General features: G+C 48.8%; 1 protein-coding gene across 9 annotated transcripts in view; it reads left to right on the top strand.

The window, feature by feature from the left end:
- Positions 1-20,299, top strand: part of ZC3H4 (zinc finger CCCH-type containing 4) — a 40,146-nt gene that overhangs the window by 7,432 nt on the left and 12,415 nt on the right. For 8 of the 9 annotated variants that reach the window (XM_074316202.1, XM_074316208.1, XM_074316201.1 and 5 more), the window contains 9 exons: positions 9,814-10,033; positions 10,331-10,441; positions 12,483-12,705; positions 14,327-14,505; positions 15,122-15,218; positions 15,323-15,462; positions 16,316-16,423; positions 17,848-17,959; positions 18,532-18,641. In XM_074316202.1, the coding sequence (XP_074172303.1) occupies positions 9,814-10,033; positions 10,331-10,441; positions 12,483-12,705; positions 14,327-14,505; positions 15,122-15,218; positions 15,323-15,462; positions 16,316-16,423; positions 17,848-17,959; positions 18,532-18,641 (1,300 nt within the window). The remainder of the gene's footprint in view (positions 1-9,813; positions 10,034-10,330; positions 10,442-12,482; positions 12,706-14,326; positions 14,506-15,121; positions 15,219-15,322; positions 15,463-16,315; positions 16,424-17,847; positions 17,960-18,531; positions 18,642-20,299) is intronic. The other variant, XM_074316203.1, reaches the window with a different exon arrangement.

Here is a 20,299-nt window from a genome sequence, read left to right on the forward strand (position 1 = left end):
GCCTTCTCAAAGGTGTGACAGTGCCTAGTTGTCATGTGAAGGTCAAAGATTACCTGCCAAGGGCCTTCTGAGTGCTTTTCCTGCATTAACTCACCTCAGCCCTATGCTGAGGAACTGAAACAGAAGTCACTTGTCCAAGGTCACAGAGCTAGAGGGTATGGAGGCAGAGTTAGAACCCAGGCAGCCTGTTAGAACCTAGGCCTGAGCTCTATACCCATATGCTGTCCTCCTGGGTCTGGTGTGATATTTTTCGTACTGCAGCATTGTGATTATTAGTGGGATGTGAAGTCCATTTATTGATTTGTCTCTTGCTTTTGAAAACAAATGGAGGGTGGCCGGTTAGCTCAATTGGTTAGAGCATGGGCTAATAATAACCAAGGTTGCCAGTTCGATCCCTGCATGGGCCACTATGAGCTGCGCTCTCCTTAAATAAATAAATAAATAAATAAAAATAAAATTAAAAAAGTGTTTAAAAAGGGACAGCCAGGTAGCTCAGTTGGTTAGAGCACCGTGCTCTTAACAACAAAGTTGCCAGTTAGATCCCCACATGGGCCACTGTGAGCTGCGCCCTCCACAACTAGATTGAAACAACTACTTGACTTGGAGCTGATGGGTCCTGGAAAACCAAATAAATAAAAGTTAAAAAAGAAAAAGAAATGGAAGAGGATAGAAAAGCAGAGTACAGCTAAGGTTAACTTGGCTTCGTGAAACTTTTGTTTGAGAGGAATGTAAAGGAGTGGATGTGGGTCAGGGTCAAAGTGTGAAGGCTACTGAGACTGGAGCAGGCAAACTGGCCCTCTGGCCAAAGCCCACCCAGCCTGTTATTTTAAGTAAAGTTTTATTGGGACACTGGCACACCCATTCATTTATAGTTTCTGTGGCTAATTTTTCACTCAAAGGGTTGAGTACATTGGGACATAAATCGCCTGCTAAACCTAAAATTTATTTACTCTTTGGCCCTTTAAAGAAAAAGTTTGTTGGCCCCTGCACTGGCCTGATTTGCCCAGTGCGTGGTGTTGCCTGCACTGCAGCTGTGGTCGTCAGTTTTGTGGTGGTGGAGGTGTGAGAGAATGGGAGGGAATACAGGTATTTCCCTCAAAGTTGGCAGCGAAGAGGGAGGGGGTGTGTTAGTGCCCCTCCGGGACCTGCGGTGGCTCCATCACCCCTGGGTTCCAATCCTTCCAGGGGAGGTAGAGGCCCAAGCCTGGGGTTTTCAACCTGAAGGATTTTCATTCATTAGAAGTAAGCGGAGACTCTTGAAGGCTGGTGTAGAAGTGGATGGAGGCTATTACATCCCCACTATGGCCTGACCCAAGGGAGCTGGGCCCAGCTGAGGCTGTCACTTGGCTAAATGTCCATTGCAGGTGGCTTGGAGTATTGCCCTGCTCATTTTCCTAACAGACACTAGGGCTTAGGTTTCCTAGGGATTCCAGGCTCTGCCATTGCTCAGGGCACCACGCCTCAGCAACATGTCTGGGGTGGGGGGCTACTTTAATTTGTTCTGTTGGGGTACCAGTCAGTCACAGATGGGGTCTCATCGGTCACCCTCCTGCCTATCAGGAAGCCCTCAGGAAACACTTGGTGAATGAGTTTGTGACTAAATACAAACCCCTCCATGACCCCATGAGGGTTTGGAGTGATCCAGGTTGCTGCCTGGGAAATGGTCCAATGTCTGTGTTAATGGAATGGACAAGGAGGGTGTGGATAGCTGCAAGTGATGCTGTGTGTGTGTGTGTAGAATATATCCTGAGCACCTTCCCAGCCTGTGCTGGGCCCTGGAAAACTTGGGGACGGGGGTGGGGGTGGGGTGACTGCCACTCTCTTTTTCTCGGCCCTCCAGGAGCCCACAGATAACCTGAAGTTAAATAGTTGTATACAGATAATTGCAGTTCTTCATAAGAAATTCTTTAGGGGTGTATGAACAAGGAATCTTATAGTCCTAGGCCAGGTGTCTTTTAAAAGAAAAATAATAATACTTTGGTTGAATGGAATCAAATTGATAAGTCTTATTTCAATTCCTTGATTTCCGTATTCCTTGAATACAAATCAGCGTATTTCCAGCTTTAAGCAATCTGAAGCATGGTTGGCATGAGAAGGTGGCTAAGAAACTTTGTTGCCGAGAAGTAAGAGATACTTTTATCCAGCACATGAGCTGTTCTCAGAATGAGAGGGAGGGGGAGAATAGCTGGCTTACTCAGGCAAAGAAAATGACACGTTGAGTGAGGTTTTTCTAGCAGATGGGGTTTTTCGTGGTCATTTTGTTTGATGCTCTACAGAAATATTCTGTCAAATGGTGTGTGTGCTTGGATGAACCCATTGTGGGCGCTGCACACTTGGGGGTGAAGTGTTCCTTCCAGCATTTAGGGGACTTTGAATTTCCTTTCTTTGGATTTACGTTGCTCTCTGTCCATTTTGGGATAAATTCCATTTGGTTTTTCACTAGGATTCCTTGGACCTTTATATATGTGCACCTTATTCTCTTAACTATCCAAGTGTCTTTGGTCATGTTTTCTTTTTTTTTCACTTTATTTTTTTAAGTGTGTTTGTCCAGGACCCATCAGTTCCAAGTCAAGTAGTTGTTTCAGTCTAGTTGTGGAGGGCGCAGCTCACAGTGGCCCATGTGGGGATCGTACCGGCAACCCTGGTGTTACGAGCATCACGCTCTAACCAGCTGAGCTAACCGGGACAGAGTTTTGAAATGTCCCAGTTCCCTTTATTTGATGTTGTAAAGACTGTATTGGCTTCGTGTCTTTGCACAGGGATAGATTTTATTCCAACACATTTATTCTGGGCGAGGTTGGTGCTAAGCACTTGACTTTCATGGTCTGGGGGAATTCTTCCCACAAGAGATGGATGCATCCTGGAGGTTTCATCACTGCCTTCCCTTCACGGTTCAGATTGGGCAGCGTGTTTAAGGAACTTGCCCAATGTCTTAGTACCTCACTTTAGCATTTCTTGGAATACTGTTTCATTTAATCTGTTTTCTGTACGTATGTCTTATATTTTCTAACTCAATTATGAATTTCAGGGGAGCAGTTGTTTTGTCAGTTGCCCTGATTAGTAAATTAACTCTTTTTCAGGTAATTTCTTCTAATTATCTCAAGGGTGGCAGTTAAGAACTGGGTCGAGAGTCAGAAAGTCCTGGACTGAGGTTCCAGTTCTGCTGCTTCCTGCTTTGACCCTATGGGCAAAATTTCTTCCCATCTCTGAGCCTCAGTTTGCTTTTCTGTAAAATGGGCAACTAATGCATCACTACCATATAGGTTTTGGTAATGGTTCCTGGTGAAAGCCAAGTAGAAGTAGAGAGCTCAGGAGTGTGGTGCCTGGCATAGAAACTGCTGCTACAGAATATTCAGGATGAATACTTACTACTGCTCATGGACTTTATAAGACCCTGAGGTACCCAAGCAGGTATTGTAGTTGAGGAAACCAGGGTAGAGAGGTGAGGGATGGTGGAGGGCCTCCACCTGGGACTCTGGCTCTCTGGTAGGAAATTAACTTCTTGAGGACCTTACCTCTCCTCACCTTGCTGAGGTAATCTCCACTTGGGGCGTCTATTCCTTTTTCAACTTTTTATTATGGAAACTTTCTAACATATTCAAGAGAAAAGAAAATAGTATCGTAGAGCACCATATACCCATCAGCCGGTTTCAATAGTGATATACATTCTGCCAGTTTTGGTTCATTTCACTACTTCCCTTCACCTCCCTGCGTATTTTAAAGCAGATCCCATCTCATCTCATTTCACACGTGAATTCTTCAGTATGAATCTCTAACTTAAAATATTTTTAAAATATAACCACAAAACCATAATCATGCCTAAGAAAATTAACAATAATGACTTAATATCTCAAATACCCAGTCTGGGTTCAGATTTCTCCAGTTTCCCCCACGTTGACTTCTGGCAGTAGGTGTGTTTGTGTCCAGGCATCACGGAGGCTGTTCTGCTCATGTTTGAAGTGAGGGGTTCAGGTTGCTAGTAGCCACATGTTTCTTCTCCCTTCCTTGGTCTGTGCTTGCTGCTTGGGTGGTGCCCGTGATGAGAGCATGTTGCCCTGGAAATGGTGTGATGTCACAGAGCTGGTTGTGACCATAGCTGAGAATGTTGAAGGACAGGGAGACGCAGCGCCCATTTGCTCTTGATTGCTCGTCAGTGATCCTAGATAGTAAGGACACTGAAAAACATGTGCAAGACCCAGAGGTTTATTTCAAGAATTTCCTGCCTCTGAAAATCCCTCAGTGAGGTTCTCCTTCCCAGGGCTGCTTCACCACGTCCTAAGTCAAGGAAAGGACTTGGGGCCTTCCCCAGGCATGAGTCCTGAGCCAATTTTCTAAAGGAAAGGCTCCGTGTCTTCGCTCCTAGTAAAGGACTGTCCTGCAGAGTCGGATTGGGGGCTCCTCGACTTCTGTATTTAGGCCTGTCCTTACACATTTGAAGAGGCGGAGCCGCCTTATAATTTTTGTAGTTTTGTCCCTAGTTAATGGGTCATTCAGAGCCTACCTGGGCAATTTGTGGAGAGTTTGGGCAGTTAATGACCATAACCCTGACCTTCACATTAACCTAGCCGCCTCTTGTCAAGGGTTCCTATGAGCTTCAGGTAATAACCACTGCTCCCATGGATTTCCATCTTCTTTGTTGTTTTTTGTGTCTGTCTGTCTGTCTGTCTGTCTGTCTCTCTCGGTAAACCAGGTAGATAGACCCACAAACCCAGGCCCCTTTCAACTTCCACCCACCTCTCTTGCCTAGAGAATTTCCATGTTGCCAAGCTTTGTTTTTGTAAGGGGCCTTTGTTCCTTCTCCCTAGGCTCAGTTCTCCCTGTGCCTTTCCCTCCTGGTCAGCCCCTTGGTTACTTTCTGGTACCACCTAGATGAGAGCTGAGGAAGGGGAGCTGTTAATTTATCAGTTTCATCAGCAAGATTTGTTGGGAGAGGGCGGTGCACGGTTGGGCCAAGAGAAGGTAGGACCTTGTTGGCCAGCAGTTAGCAGTGGCCCCAAAGGGACGTTGGCTGTAGCTTCTCCTTAGAAAAAACACTTCCCAATAGACACCCAGCCAGTTTAGGGTTATCCATGTAGAGGTACGTTCATGCCAGCTGGTTCTTCAAACCAGTAGCTGCTGTTTGCCCGGTCCTTACTTTGTGCCCGCCCCTTTGTCAAGGGCTTGATCCATGGCATACCCTTTGTCCCTCACAACCCCTGGGGGTGGGCACTACTATAGTTACCCCATTTTACAGATGAGATAACCAAGCCTGAGGTTACATGTACTGAGAGCACATGTGAGGGAAGAGGCAGAGCTGGTTGAGTTACTTGGTCTGCAGAAAAAAGCCAGAGGCCCAAGTCCATCGGCTGGACGGTGGGGCCAGCCGACTTTGAAACATGGTAAAAGTAGTCTTTTTGCCAAGCCCACGGTATGCGATGAACTCAACATGCTTCTGTGCCCTGTGGAATTGGCTGAGTGGGCTTTCCTACAATGGGTATCTAGATCTATTCTTTGACCCAAGAGGAGCTGGCTGTCACCAGCTCTGTGAATGGAAACATAAATGCCCTGGAAACTTAGTCCAGGAGGTGCAAGGCAGATCTGACCTTAGGCAAAGCGTTGGCCTCTTCTCATTTCCTCCCAGGCACCTGTTCCGAGTCAGTCTCCCAGCGTGGCTGGTCTACTCTGGCAGGCGAACCCTGTGCACCCCGGGACATTGCTCTGGAAATAAGGGGGTCTCTGCCCAGCCCGCACTGCAGGGCTTATGCATGCTGGTCTCGAGAGGGCCTGGCAAGTCTTGATTGAAATGATAGGCGCAGTAGGGCTTCCCCCACTTTTCTTGGGGGATTATGTCACAGTCTATTAAGCGTGCTCCCTTGGTATTTAATCCCGCTCTGACATGGGTTTTGCTGGCAGCCTGTTAAGTGGCACTGCTTAAACCTGGTCGCCGTTTTGTGGAGACTGCCTTTGTGCAGTCATGTCAGTGGTCCCCAGGATTTGTACTCTCTGTCCCAGTTGGTTTGATTTTCTGTTGAACAGAGTCTAAAGAAAATACACCCCGTATCCATGCAGGGACTGCGTTTAGCTGGGACTCTCCAGTGTTAGCAGAGGGCACCCCCTCAGGTAGCCAGAGGTTAGCCCAGGGCTCTGAGGAGTTTGAGGGCAGAGCATGGCCAGAAAGCACGGAGAATGCACAGTGGTCAGTCGAGTATCACCGTCCCCGTGTCCCCTCCATTATCTCATTCCCCTTCATAAATCACCAGCGATTTTTTAATCCTATTTATTTTCACCTTCTCCCAACTCGAAGGAAACAAAATTTCAAGTATTCACTACCCCTTTTGTAAGAAGTTTTATGAAAAGCAGTACAGTAGATTGTCACTGAGCCCAGATGTGCCTAAGGCTGTTAATATAGATGATGCAGAGAACTCCTCTTTAGCTGAAAGTCTTTGTGGGGTGGACCTGCCTTGGGAAATCCTTCAGAACGAAGGCTAATTCTTCTGTAGACATTCTTTTTTTTTTTTTTACAGATTTTATTGGGGAACAGTGTGTACTTCCAGGACTTTTTTCCAAGTCAAGTTGTTGTCCTTTCAATCTTAGTTGTGGAGGGTGCTGTTCAGCTTCAAGTTGTTGTCCTTTCAGTCTTAGTTGTGGAGGGCGCAGCTCAACTCCAGGTCCACTTGCCGTTGCTAGTTGCAGGGGGCACAGCCCACCATCCCTTACGGGAGTCAAGGAATCGAACTGGCAGCCTTGTGGTTGAGAGCCCACTGGCCCATTTGGGAATCGAACCGGCAGCCTTCGGAGTTAGGAGCATGGAGCTCTAACCGCCTGAGCCACCGGGCCGGCCCCTTCTGCAGTCATTCTTGATGATGGCAAAGGTGTTGGAGTTGTTTTGATGGTCTTTTGTGGTCCCGCCCTCGGGTGTTAGATGTACAGCAGCCTGTACCTCCATCCAAGCCACTGTGGGCGGCAGGAAGGGGATGGAGGCCTGAGCTGACCTGGGTAAGACCCTCGCCTGCTGTGCCCAGTGTCCTTCCCGGGAGCAGGTGCAGGTGAGAGAGTGGCCCAGCTGCTCTGGCCCTGTATCCCGGAGGCTGCCTTGTGGGCTGGGTTTCTTACAAGTCCTGTCTTTTCCTATGAGGACCATGCAGAAAAGGAAGTGCTCAAGGACCCGGCATGGAGAAGATGCTCAGAAATGTGTGTGGCATCAAGCAGGTGGTGGACGAGTGGTCTCCGCCTTCCCGTTCCCTCCTTACCCATCAGGAAGAACGATGGGCTTAGAATCGGAAAGCGAGTCCATTTTTGGCTTTTTCTGTGTTACCCCCTGGCTGTCTGACCTCAACAAGTCTTTTCACCTGTTCTCTCTTTACATTCCTCATGTCTGAAATAGGGTTGATCACATCCCACCGTCCCTTCCACTCTGACAGGCTCCTCCTGCTTCCAGGAGAGTCTTTGGCTATTGGTGTTCTTGGGCTTTAGGTCTTTCATCTGGGCTTCTGCGAGCCCGGGCAGTTCCTGGGTCCCCGTGGTCCCTCCTTCTTGGCCCTGGGTTCTGGGTACTTTATTCCCATGCCCCTCTCAGCGTTTTCCTTCCCAGACAAAAGTGTTGAGAGTGGTGCACTTGAGAGCTTTTCTTCATGGAATACCAGCCTCTACTTCTCCGGTCTATCTCTGGGCCTTCCCCAGCCTCATTGCATCTGTCTCCTATTTCTCCTGAGGTGTGGCCACCTGGCTCGCCCACAGTGTTCCCATTAGGGACATGTGTTTGCTCCAGTAACCACTGTCCCAACATCTTCCACAACTCCAGGCAGCCATCAAATAACAGCTTCTCCCTCAGGTTGGCAGGCCAGCTCACCAAAACCAGTTTCCCCAGTCAGGTGGTGCTTTTACTGGGGGTGAGGCCATTCCAGCAGAGTTGCCTCTGTCCCATGAGAGCTTTTCTCCAAGCCTGGCCTTGTTCTGTGGGCCACACCCAAGCCGGAAGGTGCCACACATGTCAGGAATGTGCCTTCTCCAAAGTTCTAGTTTACTTAGAGTCTTCCTGTGGGGCTGGCCCGGGACAGCCTGCTTTTACAAGGAAACAACACGAGGTGCACATCGGTCACCTCTCTGTATGGTTTCCTTTGAAATGTCAGTTTTGTGTCCTGCATTTTGTGTTTGAGAGCTGCCCTTGACCTCTGCTGGGGTGTCTGTGGGGCTGGACCATTTGGGTTTTAAGCAGACCTGACCCCTTTGAATTGGGAATGAGAGTTAGTAGAAAGGCTCCTCTTGAAGGTCTGGACGTTTGGGGAATAGCACCAAGGTGAACAAAGGGAGTGACAACGAGTGAAAGGGCCGTGAAGGATCCTTAGTTTGTTGTTTGTGGTCAATTTGTTGTTTCTCTACAAAGCCTGTTAGAGCCTCCCGGGACTCCAGGGGCCGGCTTGCCTACTGAGCTGCTTCCCACACGGACCCTGGGCCCATCTGAGCAGCTGAGGCTCTTTCTGCCTAGATTAGTTCCCTTTGTTGTTAGCCTTTTGGGGCGTGGGTTCATTACAGTATTCTTTATGTTGTCTTCGTTCTTTGTTTGAGTCCCAGTTAATTGACAAGGAAGGCATTTTTTTATGCCCTCACACATACTTTTCCATGGTTGTGCATGAGGAACTTTGGGAGCGTTTTACAATTTGTATTATTTCTTTTTTTTTTTTTTTTTAAAAACCCAGCTTCTGTACTTGTGAAAACTGTGTCTGTGGGTTTGGCTCAAAAACTGGGTTTTTTTCCCAGCTGCTTCTTTCTTAACCCTATGTGTCACCTCACTCCCATACCACCCCACAGATACTTAGATATTTAGAATATCTTATTGGCAGCATCTGTCATGCTGGGAGAGTGCTTTTACTTTTTAAAGTACTAGGGGTTTGGGGTGATGTGGGGGAGTCGACTAAGTCAGGAAATCTTGACTGGGGAGCCCAGAGGTAAGGCAAGTCAGATGGGAAAAGGGGTCAACAGCTGGTGGGAGGCTGACCCCTTCTGCAGAGGCACTCTGACAGCTGTCATATGAGGACCTCAAGAGGGACCTAGGGCATTTCCTTTCACCCTTCTCCCTTTCTCTAGCTGCTTCCAGCCCAGAGCCATGGCGCTGATGGTATGGTCAGACCTCTGAACCTGGGGACTAGAGCCTGTTCACTAGTGATTCTTATGGGCTTTTGTAAAATACCTTCAGTGTCCTCAGGCCTTCCTGTGGGTAGGGTCCAGGAATCTGTGGGCCAGAACCGTGACCCTCTCTCCGCTGTCCACAGACACCACCACCACCCATAGGGCAGGGGCTGAGTGGGTGAGTCCAGGGCATTGCATGCCGCTGTGCTCTCTAGGAGGGATGCTGGTCTCTGTTCCCTGTGAGAAGCAGCGTCTGTGGTCAAGTGAATTTCAGAAGTACTCTGAGGCTGAGTTGTACCGGTTTCTTGACTGTAGGACTTCTGGGAACTTCTGTCGTGGCATTAAGCATTGTGAATCCCCAAGATGGGGATTCCCTCAACACATTTGACAACAGAACCTCATCGCCTTTCTTCTTAGAACTGTAGTCCTAGGGAACACTTTGGGAAATACTCCTCCAGTGGTGTCAGTCCCTGTCCCCTACCCCAGCCCCCACCCAGCTTCGCTGGGATCAGATGCAGTCCTTCTGGGGGCAGGATGAGGGGTGGGACGGGAGGCAGTTGTCCCCACGGCCTTCCACGGCCTCTCACAGGGATTACAGATCTCATTCACAGCAGTCGGGCCCTCCGTTCCTGTCAGACTGGGCCCGCCCAGCGCCCTCAGAGGTTTCCTCAAACCCATGTTCATGTTGGCTTTGGGGTTGGTTTGTAGGGAAGATGGTGAGTTGGAAGAAGGTGAACTGGAAGATGATGGGGCCGAGGAGGCCCAGGACACGTCCGGAGGGCCTGAAAGGAGCCGGAAAGAAAAGGGGGAGAAGCACCACAGCGATTCAGATGAAGAGAAGTCTCACAGGCGGCTGAAGCGGAAGCGGAAGAAAGAGCGGGAGAAGGAGAAGAGGAGGTCAAAGAAGAGGAGGAAATCCAAGCACAAGGTAGGTGCAGAGTAGGGCTGCTGCTGCCTGGCGGAGAGCTCCAGGGGCTGAGCTAATCTTGTCAGGCCAGAGGGCACTCTTAATAGTGGTGTTTTTTCCTTCCCCAAATTGGATAAAGACCTTTTTTTAAAGAGTTGGTAGTTCATGCTCCACTGCCACTAAATGCCCGTAGGTGAGGTGTTTTACACGGAGCACAGAGCCTTTCCGGCACATTCCAGCAGTGCTTGTCCTGGGGCTGACTGCCAGAGTAGCCTGCCTGCAGCAGATTCGCCAAGTCCACTTCCTCTGTCATTTCAGCGCCATGCTTCTTCCAGCGATGACTTCTCTGACTTTTCCGATGACTCGGATTTCAGCCCCAGTGAGAAGGGGCACCGCAAGTACAGAGAGTACAGTCCCCCGTATGCACCGGTGAGTAACTGCTTGTTGGAGCCCCCACGCAGTAAAACTGCCTGTGTGTACTGAGCCTGGGCACTTGCCATGTGCTGGGTGCTCTTATGTGGTACTTTACACAGATTTTAATCCTGCAAGATGAGGTATGGTTTTCACCCCTCTTTGACAGGTGAGGAAACTGAGCCTCGGAAAACTTCAACCAGGTTGAATAGTTCTCAAGTGCAGGGACTGATCTCCATAAGCCATGTTCTTAAAATTTCTCTGTGACACCTCTTCTCGTGACCTTAGCAGGACTCAGTATGTCCCCTGTCCCCAAGAAAGATGCTGATTTGTCTCTGTCATAGATGACTATTTTCTACTGTTGAGAAGTGACCTTTTGTGGGAAATTGGCAAGAGAATGAAATGGTTGCAGAAGTAAATTATCTTAGATGGATAATTTGAGTGGGGTCAGAAGTTAAATATTTACCCTATTATATCTCTGATCTTAAACATAAATTTAAATTACTTGTTCAGTTTGTATACATTTTCCCCCCCTGCACAATTAGTAAGACAAAAACATCAACATTGATTTTCAGATTTTTTTACTTTTAACAATCCAGTTTTAATCAGATTTTCAAGTTTTGATTAAAAGTGTTTTTAAAGCCAGTAGCTCTTAAAGATGTCCTATTGCGTGGCCAGTTAGCTCAGTTTGTTAGAGCATGGTGCCAATAACACCAAGGTTGACAATTCAATCCCCGCGTGGGCCACTATGAGCTGTGAGCTGTGCCCGCCTTAAAAAAAAAAAAAAAAAATGTCCCACACATGCCTGTGACTCAGCATCATCCATCATTAACATAATTTATTGTAAGATAGTATAATTGACATTGATCTACTAACGTATCAGACTTTAGACCTGAGGAAGGCAGGGAAGGGAAGGAATGCCACAAGCTCTGATTGGGAACTGGGTATTGAGGCATTTTAGGATCTGCTAAAGTAGTGTGTGTCTGTGTATCTATGTTTTGTATTTTCTGTTTTTTTTAATAACGAGTATGGATTTTTAAAAAAAATCAATGGACTTTATTTTTTAGAGCGCTTTTAGGTTTATAGAAAATTGAGCAGATGATACAGTTCCCTACCAACCCTACCCCGTTTCTCCTGTTACTAACATCTTGCATGAATGTAGTATAGATACATTTATTGTAATTGATGAGCCAATAATAACACATTATTATTAGAGTCTATACATTAGGGTTTTACAGTTCTTTGGGTTTTGACAAAGGCATAAAGTTATGTATTTGCTATATACTACCATATAAGATAGTTTTAATTCCCTAAAAATCCCCTCTGCTTTACCAACTCAGCCCTCCCTCCCCCGAGTCCCTAGCAACCACAAATCTTTTTACTGTCTCTGTAGTTCTGCCTTTTTCAGAATGTCATAGAGTTGGGTTCATACAGTATATAGACTTTTTAAATTAGCTTTTTTCACTTAGCAATATGTGTTTATGGTTACTCTCTGTCTTTTTGTACCTTCATAGCTCTTTTCTCTTAATGGCTGAATAATAAATACTCCATTGTCAGATGTACCAGTTTATCCATTCCCTGCCTAAAGGACGTGTTGAGGGCTTCCATTTATATATATCTAACTTTATCAGTATTTCTTGGCATTAGCACACTTTTGAAAGTATCATTTAAAACAGCTTTCTAGTTTGGTTACCAAGAAGGTTATTAATTGAATTACAAAGCCCCAGGAAAATTTTAACCAAGGAGCACCCCTTTTGCCTACCAGGCCCCCTCCCCAACTGAGAGTGCTCCATAGCCCTGGGAAATAGTTCCCTTCTCTTCCCTTGTGGTTCTTCAGGGATTGTGGGGTCTGTTTTTCCATTTTCTTTCAAGCTGTGGCCCTTTGTGAAGAACAGAAACATCTGGGCCCGCTGCCCAGATCTCACTCAGGTGGAAACCAGTCCCCAGAGTGGCTGGGGAGCTGGTGTCTCCAGGGGAAGACAGATGTGTCAGTTCAGGGACCGGGGGATCTGGTCTGGACCGAAGGCCCTGGGGCCAGCTCACCTCCTCTCCCTGTCAGTCCCACCCGCAGTACCCCCCGTCACACACCACGTCCCTGCCCAAGAAGTCCTACTCTAAGATGGACAGCAAAGGCTACGGCATGTATGAAGACTACGAGAACGAGCAGTACGGGGAGTACGAGGGCGACGAGGAGGAAGACCTGGGCAAGGAGGAGTACGATGACTTCACCAAAGAGTTGAACCAGTACCGGCGCGCCAAGGAGGGCAGCAGCCGGGGCCGAGGTGAGGCCGCGCCGAGGTGAGGCCGCGCCGGGGCGGGGGCTGCAGTGCAGAGCAAGACAGGCCTGGCCGGCCCAGTGCTCACGGGGCCCCAAGTCCCCGAGAAGAGAAAGGCAGTCATGTGGGGCCGAGCTAAGTATAGAAGGGGAGGACGGAGCCGCACATGCAAGGCTCAGGGGACCCAAGTTAGCCACATGAGAAGACGGGCCAGTGCCGAGGCTGTGGTTGGGGTGGAGCCAGCCTGGGGTGAGGCAGGGAGAAGGCCAGCATGGCTGACGGTTGGTTTTTAAATTCTCATCCTGGTCAGCAGTGAGGAGAGAGAGAAGGGCCAACCTCTCACATCTGGGCCAGGGTAACTGACAACTGGCTGTCCCCACATTCAGTAGCCTCCTCCCCTGTCCTCCAAGCCACATCACCTGAAAAGGTGTGACTGCAGCTCCTGGGACTGCCACACCTCTGGACATTGAACCTGTGGCAGTTAGGATAGTGGGGGAGGGCAGAGCACCACAGACCCAGGCTGGCCAGTGAGATTTCCCAACCCAAGAAGGCTTCCAGAACCTTCAAACTCAGCAGTTCTTAGCCTGTCTAAGACGTGCCTTGATGTTTAAGTGGCCGCTCCTGCCTTCTTTCTTTCGGCATTCTTTCTTGGACACCTCCCTTGGTCAGGCCCTGATCTTTGGGGAGATTTCTAGACTAGTGCTGTCCAATAGAAAAATAATGCAAGCCACCACGTAATTTAGAATTTTCTACTAGTCACATTAAAAAAGTAAAAGGAAACAGATGGAATTAATTTTTTCCCCCTTTTCCCACCTCCCCCGTACTTTGGTTCAAGCTGTTGTTTCTCAGCCTAGTTGTATAGGACACAGCTCCCTGGCCCATGCTGGTATTATGAGCCTTGCGCTCCACCCGGCTGAGGCATTCGGTTGGTGGGCCGTTCACAGCAGCTCTTGCCGGCTGCTGGCCGCTCACAATGGCTGCCGGCCACTCACGCTGGCCACCGGCCTCTCATGGTGGCACACGGCAGCCCACGGCAGCTTACACCAACCTCCACTCCTCATGGCCACCCAGCTCCAGGGAGAGCTGTTGTTCACAATCTTAGCTGTAGAGGGCGCAGCTCACTGGCCCATGTGGGAATCGAACTGGCGACCTTGGCGTTAGGAGCACAGCGCTCCAACCACCTGAGCCACCGGGCTGGTCCGGAATTAATTTTAACAATATATTTTATCAACCTAATGCAGTCAAAGTCTTAGTTCAACATGTAGTCAAAATAGACAGATGTAATATTTTACGTTTTCTCTGTCTCTTTTTTTTTTTTAACTAAGTCATTGTAATCCAGGTGTGATTTCCACCCACAGCATCTCTTAGATTGGTCAGCCACGTTTTGGGTGTTCAGTAGCCACATGTGGCTGCTGGCCACTGTGTTGGACATTGCGGTTTTCATTGTAGTGAGTGCAGTAGCAGTCATGTGTCCACAGTGCTGAGGCACCCCCATTAAAGGGACCAGGGGACCATTAGTCACCTGGAAGAGCTGGGAAGGCTTCTTAGAGGATGAAATGATTGACCTCAGGGGCAAACAATGGGTTAACGTATCTCTTGCTGGTGGTGTGGGTCTGCTTCTACTCAGGTGCTTACTTTCTGAATCACTGTGCAGGCAGCCGAGGCCGTGGCAGGGGCTACCGGGGCCGAGGAAGCCGTGGAGGGTCTCGAGGCCGAGGCATGGGCAGGGGCAGCCGAGGCAGGGGCAGAGGCTCCATGGGAGACCACCCGGAGGACGAAGACGACTTCTACGAGGATGAGATGGATGTAAGGTTTTCTCCAGCCCAAGGGCTGGGGGGTGGCTAGTGGCCTGCAAGAGCTGTTGGAGGTGGCTCGTAAGACTAAGGTGGAAAGAAAGCATCAGATGGCAGATTTGTGTTAAATATGTTCGGATATTGTTTTGGTATCGAGGAAACCATTACATGGTTCAAATTGAAAAGGCACCAAAGGGTGATCAGTGAAAATTACATCTTCCTCCCACTTAGTTCCTGTCGCTGGAGACAAGGTTCCTGAGTGTGCTCTCGTCACATTTTAGGCCTTTGCAGTCAGGTGCTTATTTATTTACCCACCCTCCATCTCTAGGAGAGCTGCTACACTCCCTGTTCTGTTCCTGCCGAGACTTTTCCATGCGTTCTTTGTTACGGCCGCACAGCTGTCCATTGTGTAGAGGCCCCTAATGGGTTTGCCCAGGGAGTGGGAGTTTAAAGAGTGAAGACTGCACAGGAGGGATTAGGACCACCCACCGCTCAGGCTGGGGCTGTGAGGACAGGAGCCCGTCTGCGTCTGGTGCTCCCGAAACAAAAAGGCAAAGGGGGCAGAGTGTATAGTTGGGGACAGTGTTGTTTCCCATGGCACACTCCTCACCTTCTTTCTGGAATTCCAGTACGGAGACGGTGAGGAGCCCATGGGCGATGAGGACTACGATGACTATTCCAAGGAGCTGAACCAGTACCGCCGGTCCAAGGACGGCCGAGGACGAGGTAGGTGGGCCCGGAGGTGGCGCGTTGGTGGGGCTCCTTCTGGCCGCAGCTGGAGTTGGGTCCTAGGGAGAGGCAGCGGTTCACGCCATTTCTTCCCTCTGCAGGATTAAGTCGAGGCCGGGGTCGGGGTTCCCGAGGTCGAGGCAAAGGGATGGGTCGGGGCCGCGGTCGAGGTGGCAGCCGAGGAGGGATGAACAAGAGTGGAATGAACGATGACGAAGACTTCTATGACGATGACATGGGCGTGAGTCAACTTCATTCTGAGCAGCTCCTCGCATTTTTTTTCCCTTTAATAAGTTGTCTTCTGAGGCTGACCCTGTCCCCCTGCTCCCAGCAGCCAGTCCCCACAGGGCCGATCAGCAGCACTCAGCTCTCAGGGGGGATGTGCTGGTGCTGAGACCCTCTGTTGTGAAAACCACGTCTGTAACACCTGCAGTCACCCGTAATGAGTCTCTAAGGTTTGGAAAGTTCTAATTGACCCACTCAGCTAGCCCTGGAGAGGTGTACAGGGAGGCGCGTTGTGTGCCTCAGCCTCTAGGAGGTGAATGTGTTCCCGCACAGCTGTGTGCTGCTCGAGTCGTTTTCCCCCCTTTCCTCCACCTCCCCGCCCCGCTGTTCAAGCCCTTGTTTCTCAGTCTAGTTGTGTAGGACACAGCTCCCTCGCCCATGCTGGTATATGAGCCTTGCGCTCTCCCACGGCTGAGGCAGTCTGTTGCTGGTTGGCAGCACACGGCAGCACACAGCAGCCCACTGGCCCATGTGGGAATCGAACCAGTGATCTCGGCATTAGGAGCACAGGCGCTCCAACCACCTGAGTCACCGGGCCGGCCCTGCTGCTCAAGTCTTCATTGCCAACAGCTCCAAGTGCCGGAGCTTTTCTTGTCCAAGTGCCAGCTCTCCATCCCGGGGTGCTCAGACCCCGTATAGCCCCAGTATTGGGCGTAACTGCTCTTTATGTGAAGACACTTATGTCATCCCTGCCAGTCAATTCCTGTCACTCTTGTTCACTCAGAGACCGTCTCCACCTGGCCTGCATAGGGTCCTTCCCACCCTCCCTTTTCATTCCCCTTCCTATTCACACTCTGTGTTCCTAACAGGATGGTGGTGGGAGTTACCGGAGGAGTGACCATGACAAACCCCACCAGCAGTCCGACAAGAAAGGCAAAGTCATCTGCAAATACTTCGTGGAGGGGCGGTGCACATGGGTAAGGGGCAAGGCAAAGGACCTGGGTGCTGCAGCAGGGCAGCATTCTCCGGAGGATAGCCCGCTGGGAATGTTCTACAGGCCACACTAACTGGGGGCAGGACTCGGGGCAGGGACGAGATGCCTGCGGGGCCTGGAAGATGCAGTTCTCTTCTCGGTGACTTGAGGGGCCAGAGCAAGATGACACATCTGGGGATTTTTGGTTTCGAGGGGGATTTTTTGGCCAAAATTTTCAACTAATCCATATGGCCTCAAATGTAGTGTTAGGATTGAAAAGATGTCGCATATTCTGTTAAGTTATGGAGAAGAAATGTTGGAGAGGGAATTAAGATATCCATAGAAAAGGGGGAGGAGCACCAGACTCGCATTGAACTTCACAGCAGGATTTAATGCCAGAAAATGGACCAATGACCACAGAATTCAGATGGAAACAAGTGTAACCCAGTGTTAGTTCAAGTAGCCAGCTTTATAATCAAATTTAATGACAGTGGACAGAATTGGTCAACATATGCCCAGAGAATATGTATTTCAAACAAACGTGCGTGTGTACGTAAAATATGCCTTATTATAGTCACAATTCATATTATTTTTAGAAACTTATAATACATATAAACAAAGAAAAATGAGTAGCCATTCCTGAGAGTGAGGGGAAATGAATATAGAACAATTTCTATCTTTATGTCGCCTCGGTGCTTTGTTTGGGTTGTATTGGCTTAAAAACTCAGATGTTTATCCCTCACAGCAGAGTCTCGGGTGGATGGACAGTACAGGGTTGGTGCAGTGGTCATTGGCATCCTGGGGAACCCAGGCTCCTTCCTGCGTTTTATTCTGCCATGGCTTGTGTCCTCATGGTTGGTTGCACAATGGCTGCTGTGTCTCCAGGCATCACATCTAAGGGCTAAGAGGAAGAGAAAGGGGTGGACGGAATTTTTTAAAAATTGAGGCTGTGTTTTTTCCTCCATGGGGATTTTTGCCTACATCTATGGCCGGAACTTTAAGAGAGGCTGGGGAATGGAGTGTTTTTTTGCTGGGCACATTCTTAACCCAAACAAAATTGGGGTTCTGTTAGGAAGGAAGAAGCATGGGACTGGATACTGGCTGTCATACAGCAAACAGTGAAAAAAAGTAGATAAGAGAGAGGAGAAAGAAGTGAAGGAAAAAGGAGGAAGGGTTAGAAAGAGACAGTGAGAGGGAATGGAATAGATATTAGGAGGGAGAGGGACCCGTGAGAGGGGGGAGTGCACATTTTGTCAGAAGTATAAAGTTGGTGGGAAACCAACCCTTTCCTGTGGGGAGTTTATTCTGTCATTGGCCCCTCTGTGCTTCAATGGTGACAGTTTCAGTGGTGACAGTTTTCCTTTGCAGACGGGAGTAAGCAAGGGCTTACTGTGTCCCCACGTGACCTTTCCATTGCTTTTCTTTCAGGGAGACCACTGTAATTTTAGCCACGACATCGAGCTACCAAAAAAACGAGAACTGTGCAAGTTTTACATCACTGGATTTTGTGCCAGAGCTGAGAACTGCCCCTATATGCATGATATCCTTTGGTGCCCACATTTGGTCTGATGAGGGCAGAACTTCCTTTCTCCTTATTGGTAACAACAGCTGACCTCCACTGCACTTCCCATCTCTCCATGCCAGTGCTGTGTCAAGAGCTCTCTGTGCATCTCCATCTATTTAACCCTCACATCTGTCCTCTGATGGCCCTGCTGTTCCCATTCTGCAGATGAGTAAACAGACGCACATGCTATATGTTCTCTTCATATATATATATACGCTTGAGACCAACCTATGCCATTGCCTGTTATTCCTCTGAGATTTTTCCAATGGGCTGCATAACCTTGGGCAAATCATTGAACTTCCCTATTCCTGTTGAGTGTTGTGCTGAGGACACAACCCCAAGGCTAGCATGGTGGGGTAGGAAAGCACTCTGGAGCAGGGGTCTTGAGAAACAGGGTGTTATCTTGGGTCTGCTGTTAACGCATTGTGCAAACCTGAGCAAGTCACTCCATCTCTCTGGGCTTTCCTCATCTCTAAAACAGAGGGGGTGGGATTCTGCCCTGGGGTGGGTTCCATCAGATGAAGCATTCACCTTAATTTGCCATGAACGTGATTTTCCTTGTAAGTTGTACCACACAACTGGGAACTGCATCAATGGCGACGACTGCATGTTCTCCCATGACCCTCTGACTGAGGAAACGAGAGAGCTCCTGGATAAGGTAATTTCTGGGGCTAATGTCGCCATAGCTGATGGGAACCAGGAAGTGCCCCTTCCGTTTTTGACTTGTCACTGCAGCCCGCCTGGCTGGCCTCTGAGCAGTACCAGAATTCCCAGTTACATTGATCTGGAGGAAATGGGGATTTTGTTCTTTTCTGCAGGGAGAGTTGAGGTGATCACACGTGCATCATCTCCAGCCGGGGCAGTTTTCACTGGGGCGGCTACATAAAAGGAATGTTGCCTGGTGAATCTCCAAACATACCTTGTAATTTTTCAGCTGTCTTTTAGAGAGAGCCCACCATACACACAGAAGAAAGGAGACTTGGGATGGGTTATATTATGATGGAAATGTGAAATGTTTCCTTCCAAGTCTCAAGGATTCTCTTAGGCAGTAGAAAAAGTGCAAGGAAATTGGAGGTTGGTGGGAGACTTCTTCCCTTGGGTGAAGTGTCAGGCCTTCCTCACCACCAGCTGACATTTGAAACTCATCCTGGTATCTGTTCTCCTGGGGCGGTCACTAGGACTTTGGGGGCCCCATCATCCTGCCCTTGGTTTCCTAATCCATCCAAGGGAATGGGTGAGAGAACGGATCCTTTCAAATGAAGGCTTTCCTGCCTTCTAGTTCGCAAAATGTTTGAGGAATTGGCTGTTTTTTTATAAGAATGAAAAGGATCAAATTCATAAGCCAGTGTCAAGAATCCATCCATTGGTGACTGCCCTGTTTAAATGGCTGCCAGGGCTACCTAAGGGGTTCAGGGGACGTGGTGCACAGGCCAAGCAAGAGAACATCTGTCCCTTGTTGGCAGATGAATGCAGAAAGTTGGAAAAAGTTCTCCCCCCACCCCCCCGCATTTGGGGAGCCTAATACTCTAAGACTAGGGTTTTGTCATCAGTAGGTATCTAGAGTTTGAGTTATTTCACGGGATAAGTAGTGGCAAAATTCTACTTGGTTCCTCATGTGAAGAACTGAGCAATATCTGACTGAGGACTGCCCCCTGCTGGAGGCTCAGAGTTTGCATTCCAGACCAGTGCTGCCCATGGGAACACATTGGGCCCACCTGTTTTTAATTATTTTTTATTTACTATCCACCTACTAGTTCTACAGCACAATTAATAATGGGACAATTTATATTACCTGGGCAAAGAAATATCAAAAGTGGTTATAACATGGCCAGTCTTACAAGTCGAGTTATCACATATTTAATTACAATTTTTCTGGGAGAGACACTAAAAAAAAGTAAAAAGATGAAATTTGAACAGTATATCTTACTTAGCCCAATATAGCCATGTCCAAAAATATCATGCTCCTGCACAGCATCTGAGGAAGGGCTGCATGGCTTGGTTGGGTTCAGCTTTTCTGGTGGGAACTCTGTTTTTTCTCATGTGTTTTACATGTCTCTTATGTGTCCTGGGTTCTAATGTGGTTCAGCCCCTGCCTTCCAGGCAGCACTCAAGACCCAGGGCGGGAGTCCTTATCAGGACATTGTGGGGCCGAGCAAGGGGTGAGAGGCTGTCCTGGAATAGGAGGAGGTGCTCTCCAGTCAGCCAGCAGGCTGAGGTAAGACTCCTGTCCGGCCTGGACGAGAGAGGGAAGCCCGACTGCAGGGCACGGCTGAGCAGCTGAAGTGTGGGGTGCAGGCAGGCCCAGAGGTCAGAGGT

The sequence above is a fragment of the Rhinolophus sinicus genome, linkage group LG11, assembly GCF_036562045.2.
Source record: "Rhinolophus sinicus isolate RSC01 linkage group LG11, ASM3656204v1, whole genome shotgun sequence".
Classification (NCBI taxonomy): domain Eukaryota; kingdom Metazoa; phylum Chordata; class Mammalia; order Chiroptera; family Rhinolophidae; genus Rhinolophus; species Rhinolophus sinicus.